The sequence below is a fragment of the Cajanus cajan genome, chromosome 1, assembly GCF_000230855.2.
Source record: "Cajanus cajan strain Asha chromosome 1, NIPB_CcT2T_4, whole genome shotgun sequence".
Lineage (NCBI taxonomy): Eukaryota > Viridiplantae > Streptophyta > Magnoliopsida > Fabales > Fabaceae > Cajanus > Cajanus cajan.
The window spans coordinates 23614274-23628116 of record NC_138517.1 but is presented as its reverse complement, the minus strand read 5'-3'; the positions used below and the strand labels follow the sequence as shown (position 1 = coordinate 23628116).

The 13843-nt window shown below is 33.3% G+C and overlaps 1 protein-coding gene across 3 annotated transcripts; it reads right to left on the bottom strand.

The window, feature by feature from the left end:
- Positions 1-110: 110 nt before the first annotated feature.
- LOC109803683 (uncharacterized) lies at positions 111-7255 on the bottom strand. Of its 3 annotated transcripts, XM_083076840.1 has the most exons (4): positions 7106-7215; positions 6905-6953; positions 5285-5816; positions 111-833 (listed from the first exon to the last, which is right to left on the bottom strand). In XM_083076840.1, the coding sequence occupies exons 3-4, from the start codon at positions 5722-5724 to the stop codon at positions 770-772; spliced, it is 504 nt and encodes a 167-aa protein (XP_082932966.1). In that variant the 5' UTR covers positions 5725-5816; positions 6905-6953; positions 7106-7215; the 3' UTR covers positions 111-769. The 3 variants fall into 3 exon arrangements, with proteins under 3 accessions (XP_082932966.1, XP_020220959.1, XP_020220956.1); XM_020365370.3 differs by lacking the exon at positions 6905-6953 and having other exon boundaries at positions 7106-7255; XM_020365367.3 differs by lacking the exons at positions 6905-6953; positions 7106-7215 and having other exon boundaries at positions 5285-6884.
- Between the last annotated feature and the right edge of the window lie 6588 nt (positions 7256-13843).

Sequence of the window (13843 nt, the reverse complement as noted above, 5' to 3'; positions counted from 1 at the left end):
GAGATGTGTGTGTGAAACCCCCTTAGTGCATAACACACCCAAAATATACAACAAAAACAAATTACCCTTTAGATACATTTTAAGAAAATTGAAATTACAACTTAGTAAAATACTTCTTAATGACAAGCATGTATTCTACATTAACAAATCTCATATACATGTTCACGACTTGTCTCCAAACATAACTACAGCACAATGCAAACTATATTTTCTGAGAAATATCTCACTACATATAAGAAAATCAATCACCTATTAGAAATCTGTCAGCACACGAAAGTGTCTGCTGGCAATAACCAGGTCAAGAAAAAAAGGATAAAGTCATTCCAAAATCCAAATCGCAAGAAAGCTCTTTCCCCAAGACAACACGGAAGGCTGAGTGCTAAGTTTTTCAGGTTGGCAGCACAGGTTCATTAACAAATCAAGACAGCACTGATTCTCTACAAAATATTACATCTGTGTTGTCTTCTTTCTAGATAACGCCAGAGCATAAAACTAGAACTTTGCTTGAGCTATATAAAATTTAAGAAAGGCAAAGAACTCACACTACGAAGATTATACAACAAATTTATGAAAAGCAGAAGAACAAAATTGAAGGCCACAGCAAGCATTTATAGACAAATGATTGCTCAGGCAAGAGATGGTGTTTAAAACTCTACTAAACTGAAAAACCTCTGCTCCTTTTCCTCAAGCTGCGTGATGGAATATGTTAGCAATCAACAATTTGACACCTCATAAATGGGTCTGTGTCATCATCTCTTGGAATGTGAATTTACATAATAGCACAGGAACAAGTTTTGCCATTGTTAAATTCATTAACTGACCCATCTGCTTCGCTGCAATTGAACGTCAATCACGATCTCAGAATAAGTAGAAACAAAACAAGAAAATGAAAAATATAAATATGACATGGGGAAAGGGTGTCAAACTTCCATTATATCAAGCTCATCCATAGAGAATAATGAAATGTTATGCAACAGAATAAATAAAACTAATGTTTGTCAACTAATTGTAGTTGAGAAATTGAAAAATACACTAATTGTAGTTGAGCCTAATTTGTGACGTACTTGTTTATATAACACGTGGAGAAAAGAAAACATGGGCGTTACTATATGCAGTGAATACTACGGTCACTCATTTAAGAATTTGCTTTGAAAGAAAGTACAAAATATTGTTCAGAGAAAACCGTCATTTTGGTCCTCAAAGGTTGCATGCATCACCACATCAGTCCTTCCAAAATTTTAAAAGCAAATTGGAAATAAAAAGACTCTGAGGAACTAATTTAGTGTCAGATTAAATCCTCCAATTCAGTCACAAAATCTTTGGAGAATTAAAGGGTGAAAAAGAATCTTAGAGGGACTAATTTGGTGACAATAATTTTATGGGACTAATGTGATAATGTGCGTACCTTTGGAGGATAAAATTTAGGGATTTTGTTGTTAAAAAAGGTTGGGACAGATTTACACTTTCTGGTAGAAATTTGTAACAAATGTTGTCAAAATTGAAATCTTACCTAAAATACAAATAAATTTATATTCACACAAACACACCAAATTGGGGATATTCATCGAATTGAATTTGACCTAAAAAAAAGAGTCATCCAAACTAAATTAAATTGATTCAAATTAGTTTGGTTAATTAGTTCATTTAACTTCAAACCCGAATCAAGTCAATTGCAGTCCGCTCAGTTCTTGGATTTATCATTTTCCGACCATAACTAACCCAATCATCCAATCAACCAGGTTTTTTAACTTTAAATTTATACCTTCTAGACTTATCTAGACCTTTCCTCTATTTTTTTTTCCTTTTTCATTTATTTTGAGTTTCTTATGTATGTATTATTAATTGTCTTTGGTTATGTTTACTATGTATCCTCTTTATAGATTCTAATGGGATTAGGATATATAAAATTATAGTTGTAAAAAAAGTTATATATTAGTTGAAAATAATATTAATGTTTGGAATTGATTTAAATGTCATATAAATTATTGAATTTTTTTAATTTATAATATTAAAATTAAATTTTCATATAATAAATAATTTGACAATAAAAATATACAAATATAGTAATATTTTGAACCTAACCTGATGGTGCAAATAAAATCAATCTAACCTAAATCGGACTAGTTTAGCTTAGATTAGTTAAAAAAATTAAAAATAAACATACAAACAAACAAATTATATGTGTTTGGTTTGAATTTTATTTCAACCTAAACTCAAACCAAACCAACACCGTCCTACAATAGTTGCATAGTTGGTTAGGTCTCTCTGCTCTTGCTAATTAACCTGGGATCAAATCTGATTTCTCTTGTACTTTATATCCTTCTGCTGATAATGGAATAAGTGATCCTTAATCTCGCTGGAAATCCTCAAAGAGGTTAGTGATCGACTTACATAGAGTCGGATCTTATCTTAATCTAAACTTTAAAAAAAACACAAACAAACCAAAACCAACCTATGGAGAAACCCCTATACAAAACACACATAAAGAAATAACCTTAAAAACACAACTAACATTTAAACGAATATTTTCACGGCGACAGACCAGAGGGATAAAGAGCCGAGACTACAATTATAAAACAGAAAGGAGGTTTGTGTAGGAGGGAGAAACACGAATCATGAGATGAGACAAATATTAAAAAGACAAAAAAGGAGACTTGTTTTAGGGAAAGAATCAGGAATCATGAGACAAAAACAGAAAGATCAAAGCGAAAAAAGGAAGTCAAATGCTTTGCTAGAGGAGGAAATAATAAGATAGAAGAGAGAATATGAAAAGTGATACTAGAAGGAACAAAAGGTACAATTAGAAGTTAGGAGAGGTAAGTTGGTTAAAAAGGGTTACTTAGGGGAAGAGGGATATACAAAAGAAATTGTACTCAGGGAAGGCATCTTTTTAGGGGGTAGGATTGGAATACTGAGCAGCTACTTTGATGTAAAGGTGAGACCCTTTGGAGGAGGTTAACTCCTTGAATCTGCATTAAATAATTAAAAAAAAAAAAAAAAAATCTCTCCTACCTGACTGTTAATTGTGGTTCTAATAGAACTGAAATATACTATGGGAATCATAAAAAAACCCAGGGCTCTGATTTCACCAGCAAAATGCAGAAAGTATCAAATTAGAAAAATAAATATCAAAGAAGGATGCCTTGTAGGAAAACAGCCTTAACTGCGATTACCCTAGTCGCCTTAATTGCAAGGCAAACTATTAGAGATTAGAGATGGTGATAAGAACCTTGGATGAACCACACCAGAAAAGTTAGCTATGGTAGTTGGAGAGTCCAAAACCTTATAAACCCCCACACTAGAATCTTATACTTCCAATGTGGGACTCAAGTCCCATACCTTGTGATTGGATCCTAACATCCCATCAAGTTCTGCAATCCCGACACCCGCACAGGCTTGTTTTGGACTAGTCCCTTTGACTAGTCTTGGGCAAACACTGCAATGACGAAGTCACCACCTGTGCCACTCGTTTGCAGGTGAGAAACATGGTGGAAGGCTCTGATTCAAATTGATAAGAACCTTTAGAGAATCACACGACAAAAGCTAGTTATTGTAGTTCAAGAGTCCAAAAGCTTATAAACGCCACACTAGAATCCCATACTTTCAATGTGGGACTCAAGTCCTACACCTTGCAATTGGATCCTAACAATTGGTTGCCAATGTCTCAAAAAGGACTACCTATGAAGGATCTGACCAGAAAGGCTGACTAACATTGTAGTGTGCAGCCACTAGGACACTAGCTCTTAGGGGTTAAGATTCACATCGATTAGAGATAAAACAATTTTTATAAAGCTTGAAAAATCCTCACTATACAAGTCAATATTGTAAAGTTAAGTTAGAACTTAGGTCCTAAGCTCAATTCTTAATATGTTATCAAAGTTTATCGTAGATCCAGTTAGATCACCTGCATTGCAACATTCAAGACCTGTAATCCTAGGCATGAGGGGGTGTGATGGAAAGTTGCCTTTATTGGAGTCACCTAGCACAACTTAATTGGAGTCTATAATATTCGATGTCATTTCTCAAATAGGACTACCTACAAAATGACTGACTATAAAGGCTAAGTGGAGCCCTTAGCGTGCAACTGCTAAGATGTCAAATCTTAGGGGGTTAAGATTATACATCAACTAGAGATAGGGCCTAAATAGTGCTTATAAAACTTCAACAATCCTTATCATACAAATCAGTTTTGTAGGGTTAAATTATGTCCTAGGTCCAAATTCTGAGACTTATGAAACATATCATTTAATTAATTAGGTATTGATTACCCAAGAATGTATTATACCGAGTTATAATTTGAAAACTACTAACCAAATAGAATTTTAGTATTAATCCAATTGATTATTTAGTAAACTGAAAAATGAAAGGACATACAAGTGGTCGGAAACTTCCAAAGAGAACTCAAAGAAGAAATATAAATCAATTTAAGCATTGAGTGGAACTATGGAAATTGGAAATACAAAAATGAACACCACTACTATAAGTATTATACTATTCAATGAAAGACTTCCTTGTTCATATACTGCCATTGACCTTTTATTGCATCTAAGGGAAGTCCATATATACCAATGTTCAATGGGGAAACCCTTCAAAATGTGGAAGTCAGTGAGTGAGAAGAGAGCACATGGTGCGGGAAGGGGCCTCCAACTTATCACAAGATCAGAATTCACTAATAGAAGAATAAGCAAATCTGATTCTTAAGAATAATCAGATTACTATTCAAATGGATTGGGAAATAATGTAGCTGTATTTAATCATCTGAACCAAGGTTATATCGGTTAGGCTTCTTCAAATTTCAAACTAGTTTCAGGAACAGTGTAAGTTGCACCTGATAGAATTTGAAAAGAACAAAACATAAAGCTTCTTACGGTTCAGAATACGTGCCTGAAAACTGAAGCCATTTATATGCCTGCTCTAATCAGAAATCAGCTTACACTTTGCCTCACAAAAATGCAAACCATTTTCACTTAAAGTCCTAAGCCAAATTGCTAAACGTTTCTTAGACCTTTGGTAACAATAACTATCACTCTATCAGATATTTAGATCAGCAAGAATAAAAGAAAGAAGCGAAAGATGTACAAGCATATATGATCCACTAGCAGTCACACAAAATAAATTACCAGCCTACCAGGAGTTCCTAGTGATAAAATTTGACACACAAGATAAGAACTTTCAAATTTTGCAATTTATCACACAGAAAGAAATCTCACAGAACACAGAAACAGGAAAATATATATATATATATATATATATAGTCACTAGAGAAAATAAAATATTCAAATACCTTGTCTCAAATTCTCGTATTTCAACAAGCTCGCTACCACAAGCATCTGTCCACTGCACTTTCCTTTTCTCTGTTTGATAAGGAGCATCATTCCCCTTTCCACCTGATTCCTCATGTTCAGTAGCAGCCCCAACAGGAGCTGGTTTTTTGTTTTCTTGTCTTTTTAAGCTGCTTTTAGGTGCAACCTTTCTACTATCATCATTTACATCAGCAGAAGGATAGTTGCCCTTGTTGAAAACCAGTGTTCCAGAAGAGACATCATGATGTTTGGCAGGACCTACTTTAAGATGAGATGGAGTGTCAAGCGTTGCAGAGGTGTGACCAAAGCAAACAAAGGAAGCACACCCACTGGAGAGACGGTTCTTTCGGGAAGCCAGCTGGAGCTCGTGGTCAGATTCTTGGCCTACCAACCGGAACTGATTCCAGGGAAAAACTCTCATGGGTGTATCTTCACTCCTCTGACCCAAGAGGAGAAGGATCAGACCCTTACTATACCCTGAAGCTGAAGAAGAGAAGAATCCTCCCCCTTCAACTGTCAATAACATCAGTTCGGCTCATCGGCTCACCAGAAAACTATTTCAATATAGCCTTTCACCAAAAATTAATTATTTATCGGCACAGTCATGTTGATTTTTATGATCTATTTATTTTCTACAACATCTTTTTGTAAAGTATTTTCCATTCCACTTATTCACTCAATTATTAAAAGATAGAATGAGCTCAGTTGAACACATTCAATGTTAGCATGACAACAAAGACACATTACAGTGAAGATGCATACTTGTAATACACTAAGACTAGGACAAGCATACTACCACCACTTTAAGACTTCCCCCTGTTTCTTAATCCTCCAATAATGTGTTGAAACTGTTGTACAAAAGTTCAAACAGCTAAAACAGTACACAGGGAATCAGGCTTTTGTATCTGACCAAAATTATGAGAACAGTTCAAAATCATTATCCAGAACAAGTTTGGGATAAATTACCTTCTTTTATGAAATTTTAAACAATTCCTGTTGATTTGTCACAAAAGGAAAAGAAATAACAATAGTGTTATCCCACTAGATGAGGTCAGCTGTTTGGTGAAGTCAAGTCAACTTACATGATCACACAACCCAGAGCTTGGTTAAAAACCAAATAACAAATATATTAAATCCATATGGAAAATGGCCAAAGAAGATCTCAGATTCAAGGCAACCACACCCAAAACACATTTTAGCATGCAATTTTCTCTCTCACACACACACAATCCCAATTTCACAAAATTGAATCACCGGTGACAGCTAATTTTGTATTTTTCTTTTTATCCATCACCAGTATTCTGTGGTGCAATCCTACTAGAAAGTAGAAACAGATATTAGAATTATGGTTTAAATACTCTTTGTTCTCTATAGTTTCATGAATTTACTTTTTAATCCCTATAATTAAAATATTTCATTTACATAACATTTTTGTGTCTTTTTAATTTTTATAATTTCATAAATTCTACCTTTTAATCTTTATAGCAATAAAAAAAACAGAAATAAAGGCAAACAGAAATAAAATGAAATTATAAGATAGTTAAACCATGAATTAATATTTAACTCTAGTTGTATATTCAATATTGGACTCAAGATACTACCTGAAATAAAACAAATCCGTGATAGTTAATCCACACGCCCATGGTCTAGCTAAATAAAAATAAATAAATAAATAATAATAATAATAAATAAATAAAATAAAATAAAATAAAATAAAATAGTACAAGATAGATTCAACAGTGTCGGTTCCCTTCACTTTGAAAAGATGAAATTCAAAGAAGAAACGAATGAATTGGAAGTACCAAAACGGTGTCGTGGAATCAGCAACAGAGGTCACCGGCGGCGGGTTGAGACGGCGGCTTCAGCATTCCGCTTTGCCGCATCGGAACAATAAAAACTCGGCGAGAAATCGAGATAGTGAAGTAAAAGGGAAATAAATAAAAAACATTAAAAAAATAAAATAAAATAAAGTTTGATTTTCGTTATTATTTTATTTTTATTATTATTAGGTTCAGATAATCGCAAAGGGGATAGACGGTGACACAATAGTGCAATGACATCATCATTCATTTATTAACTCACTTTGAGGAAAATAGTAACATACAAGTTAAAGAATATTTTTATGACCAATAAAAAACTGTGATTAATATAATTTTTAAAACAGTTATAATCAAAGTTAAAAAGATATTGTAAATAAAAATTAATAAACTTAAATATACTCTGGATTCATGCAATATATTATATTTTTATTGTAGTTTTTATAAAATTATTTTTTAAATGATTTCTTGTAAAATTTTCGTTTTTTTTTTATTTTGGACATTATTATTTATTTTAGTGTTTATAATATATTTATTTATTTCATTTTATCTTTGTAATATGTGAATAATTTATTTCATAAGAACTTACTCAAAATGAATCGAATATTATAAAAACTAAAATAATAAATTTTAAGAACAAAATAAAGAAAAAGTCAATTTAAACTATCTTAAAAAATATATAATAATGACTAAATACATATTTTTAAAAAACATTATGTGCACGCATTTGTGTGAGCGAGCAAATCATCACATATTTTAAGCATTTGTAATTAATTTTTTTAATTTTAAATTTCATTGTATTACTCTTTTATGTATAGATTTTTTTATTTTTAATTTGCATATGTAATTTTAAGATTTGTGAATTAATTTGTAAAAAAATGAAAAGTAATCTAAATAAAAAAAATGCTCAATAAAACTTACTAGAACCATATCTTCATATCTTCATGATTGTATTTTCCCGGATGAAAAACAGATCAAACTTAAATATTTTAATTCGTGATGAAGAAAACCACAAAGAAAAAAAATGTTACAAAAAGTATTTTAAAATATATAAAATCTACATTTAAATATATTATTAATTCTTGCAAAATAAATCAGTTTTAATTTTAGTTTCAGTAAAAAAAAGAACAATATTTTATCTCTCTAAAATTTAAAAATTATTATTTATAATCTTTATTATTTAATGATATTAAAAGGTTAAGTAATTATTATTATAATTGTTTGTAATATCGTGTCAATGTAATATTTATAAAATTTTTATAGATTTATAAAATAAATATTATTTATTTTTCTTTGAATAGTTAGAAACAAAAATTATTAACTTTAAATTTTTTTATAAATTAAAAATTAAAGAAAAGTATTTGATGTGACCAAAATTAAAAATTACTAATTTTAAAAGGACAAAAAAATTTATAAATTTAAAAGATTAAAAACAGAGAAATTTTTTTACAAAAAATCATCCAAACCCAATACTATCATAACAAATATACAATACAAGTGTCAAGCTATTAATTTATTCTTATTATTATATGTACTTTGGGTTGAGTTAGGTTAATTAAGTTTGGAATTCATCAACCAAATATCCAACCCAACTGGATTAGTCAAAATGAATCTAAATTGAACCAATGATTCAACTCAACTTGTTGAAATGTAAGTTGGGCAAGATTATTGAATTTGTGGGTTGACCCATATCCACTTACATCTCTAATTGGTGGATTTACAAGCACATCTATAAGTATTTTTTTTTTAAATAGTGACAATTGTCCTCACCTTTGTGAATTCTTGAAAACTCATTTAAACTTATACTCATAAGAAAATTAATTCAAGATTATAATCTTATATTCAAATCCATGACTTAACTCACCTTATTAATCTAGTTTGACTCAAAGTTGATTTTGATAGGTTTGAGTTTTGAATTTAAGGTTGATGCATTTTGAGGACAAGTTCAAGTTATGCCTCAAATCATCTCAATTTAGTTTGATGTCCTATATTCTCTTAAAATATATAAATTTCTTGAACAATTGTGCATTAATAATAAAAAAAATTAATTTAATAAAAAATATTTTGTATAACATGATATTATATTTATAATTATATTATATATTTTAAAATATATGGTAAAATATGTAACGACTCGCCAGGTCTCGCATTGTCTATAGCGTTCAGATACAAGCATAAAATAAAATATTACTACTAAACAATTGTATATACAATGAGAATACACAACTAAAAAGTCTCATAATATATATAACTGAAAGTAGGGAATAATACCCTACACAACAACTAGGTAGTCAAATGTTACGAATCAACTAAATACAACGTTAGCCCTCCTCCTTGAGTCCCAACCAAAAAGAAGTTCACCCAGTCCAGTAGAGCACCTAATCTTGATCTGCTCGCATACCAAGGTATGGTCATCGCAGTCCCTAACCACAAGGGAAAACATGCTAGAGTAAGCTCACAACAATAATTATAAAAATAAAAAAAAACGTCAACATGTAATAAATATCAATAATATTCAACTTTCAACTTGCAACCTAAAGCAACACAACACATACAACAATAGATATACATCATCATCTAATAGCAACAACATTTTCAACACGTCATACTTTACTCAAATTGGCCACTTGTAATCAGTATAGCTCGGCTTGTCTCTTATACCATGGTCGCTTCATACACGTGCACCTTGACCTTGCCCACACATGGGCCAACTAAGTCCTAGAGGAGAACAACGCATCATCCACTCCAAGGGACAACTTCCCAAGGAGGGTTTTTTAATAAACTGGGCTCTTAGAGCACCACAACTATCTCAATCCGCACAATGAGATAAGTAACTTCGAAAATTTCTCATCTAGTCCCAGTGATCAACAACTCATCATCACAACACAACCACATAGTTTTTATCATAATTGCTCAACTATCAACTCATTCATACAACATTATATGCAATTTGAATGCAATAAGACATGCAACATCAACTAATGCATCGTCACGCATATACAACTAGGAGATCTCCAACAACTGAGGTTGAGTAGTCTAGGTGGCATAAACTTTACCGAATCCAACATTTGACCTATCTCAACCAAGTCAGGTATAGGGCATTGTTAAGAACTCCAAAGAGAACCAGGTATAGACAACAATAGGCGATTGCTTAGGTGTGCCACTTAGACTCAGAGGTTCAATACTACTGTCAGGGCAGAAGGGTTTGGGTATAGGCCTACCACGGCCTTGGCTTGCATCGCCAATCCGCATATGGAGTTAGCCCACCCACTACCCTCCAAGTACCACGCACCCTCCAGTATCTAGTCAAAGACTACATCTCTAACTAGATACCTTACTCAAATTGGTCATTCACCCATGACATGGATCGACTACTTCCATGTCACCCACACAATACTAAGGAATTCAACTTTAAAACAACTTTCAACTCATCACCTTAGTACTATGTATCTCAACATAGGACATATATCTTCACCATATGTCCCCAACTTTACAACTTTAAAATAATAGGCATCTTTATACAACTTTACAACAATAGACATCTTTATACTACTTTACAACAATAGGCATCATAATATCAACTTGAATAAACAAATTGAGCACCTATAGTCATCACAATGTCAACTTTTCGAATTCACAACTATAGACATCCTTCATTTAGCTTTACAACAACAGTCATCTTGATAACTTTAAATCAACTCAACAACTTTAAAATAATAAACTACTTCAACTTATACACCGTGAATTATTAATAATCCAACGATAAACAACATGTACACAACTTAATTTCATCAAATACACAACATATAAACAACATAAGCCAACAACTACTCAACTCATCTTCATCAGGCAACTTAGCAACTTTGCAACCTTATAAACAACTTCAACACATAATACAGATCATCTAACATGTTTAAAAATCATATATCATCCCAACTTACACAAATAAACAACATAAATCAACCTAAGCACCCAAAACAACTTTCAACTTAACCAAATCACTTATTGTGAAATGACAACCTTCACATAAAACAACATATTGGGAGTTATAGTATTCCTATCATGCTCATTCTTATCTCATATGAAAGATAAGAAGTTCCTACAACTCTTATGAAGACATTAAGTCCTAATTTCACCGTCTACTTGGTCAAAACGTACAAAAACCGCAACAACTATAACTAATGCTGACAGCTTGACCCCTGTTCACTAAAACAGCCATATCTGGAGTTCTAGACCTTCTTTTTGGGTGATTCAAACGCTATTGGAAAGCTAAAATCCAAGGCTACAACTTTTATGAAGACCCCAAAGTCAAATTCTGAAATAAAAAAAGTGCTCAACGCCTCCAAAGCGCTCATCGCTTCACCTCCAGGAATTCTTCTGTGGCTCGCGGCCCCAAAGGGATCAGTTGTTTCCCCAAAGCGCTCAGCCGTTCCCAACGGGTCAGCCCTTTGCCTCCAGGGAATCCTCTCCTTGCACGTTGCCTCCAAAGGGTTCAGCCCTTTTAAAGGGCTCAACCATTGGTGACAGAACACACATGTTCTTTACCATTTTCACCAAAACCTGTAATCTCAGAAGAATCCAACACATGCAACTTCAAGAATGTAGAAATACCTTCAATAACCAACACCTAAAACACAAAAACAGCTACATGCAACCACTTATTCAAATCAATCATCTCTTTTTCTTTCAAACAAAAAAAAACCCAACCTTTTTGACTAAAAACCTCAAATTAATCCATACACACAGAGTTGCATTTCAATAAAAATGCGTTCAACACTTCATTCTACATGAAATTGATCCAAATTAAAAAGATGCGAAGCTTCCCTAACCTAAAAATTTGAAATCTTCGAGGAACTAAGAGAAACACAGAGAAGGCAGGGGACGATTTGACACTCTCTACCCCAACATACATATACAATAATTATAAAAACATATTCTTGGGTTAAATAAAATCTTTAGAATTAAGACAATGGTTCCACTAACATAAGAGTAGGGAATTCACATTCGTAAACTTAAAACATGGTCAAATGCCAAATTTATAGAAAAATGAAGCATGAGTTTTTCCAAAACAAAATAACAATAATGAAATCCTAAACTAAGTCTAACTTTGCCCCGGTGTCACATATCCTATCAGAGCATGCCCAATTGAAGCCTAAGCCTCATCACCAACATTCTCATGCTGGTGATCACCTGCAACATAATTTAAACACGTATAAAGAACAACAAGGGAGTGAGAAATATCTCACTCGGTTTCAGGTGTAAAAATAACAGTTAGGCAACACACACACAAATCATAACAAGCACAGCTATAGTTACACATTAATCAGGTGCAATTCAAATTATACATACAATAGTAACACATGCATTCATCATGCAATGATGTCATGGACTCGACTCATAAATGTGCGCATGTGGCGCCAGTCACGTGTCTCATAATCACATATCACGTGGTATTCTACCGAAGCAACATATCTGGAGTAGTCTAGGAGTACATGTCGGCTCAACTGTGCACTCTCAACTAGAAGGATGTATTGTTAGGGTCTTGTCGGGATAGCGAAACCGCGCAAGATATGTCTCATGCACACAAACGGGCAGAACTGGACCTTCTAAACTGCACTATCCCCTAGGACTCCTCCAAGATGTTTCACACTTGGAGGGTCTTCCCTAACGATGTACTCCATATCGTAGTCCGTCACATAAATGCATATGATGCAAGTCACACATTCACAAACTCATGGACTCATCACTTCACCTTTCATAGAATTTTGTCTTATCTCATTTCATCACGTTTCACATTCTCATAGTCATAGTGTTCACAATAGCACGTCATTCACATTATGTCTCATGTTATTTGTTCACATTTCACATAGTCATACTCATAATTGTTCCTCATAGGGTTTCGCACAGGAACCCATAGAGCACTCTAATTCATATCAAAATTTATCTAATTTTGAAATCAAACACATATTTACACTCAACATTACACAAGGAATGCAACAGAACATTCAGAAAGCAAAATAGAAAACTTTCATATTTTGCCTATTCTTATAAGCATGCATCAAGCAAGGGATTGGGGGCCAATCCTGCTACCCAACAATTATTCCCACACTCCCGAGCAAGGTTTCTCACTCTCCCTTACCTGGATAAGCAGAAGATGAAGCTAGAGCAGAATCTATTTGATCTTCTTCTCTTGGTTCTCCTTGGTCTTCAGAGAGTGTGTGAAGGAGCAATGCTTGAGTATGCTATTTATAGACGTCAAAAGTGGCCAGAACGGCCCATTTTGGATCCAGAACGACCTGTCTAAATTCATTTATCATGTGTAAAATTCACATCTAGAACGGCCCGTTCTTAAACTAGAACGGCCCGTTCTGGAGTTGAGTTTTAACTCATAACGGCTATGTTTGGAACGGCCCGTTCTGGGTTCAAATTTTACTCATAACAGTCTGTGCTAGAACAGCCCGTTCCAATCTAGAGTTTATAGACCTTTTTAAAAGTTTGGAACGGTCCGTTCCAGATTGGGAACGACCCATTCTGGGCTACTAAATCGCTCTTATTGGGCTTGAGTCTTTATATAATTTGTGAAAATTGGGGTGTTACAATTCCTCCCCCCCCCCCCCCCTTTTTTTGAAATTTCGTCCGAGAAATTTACCGAAAACAAAAACGGATAAACTTCTTGCATCTTGTTCTTTACTCCCAAATAACACTTTCCTAAATATTTTCTAT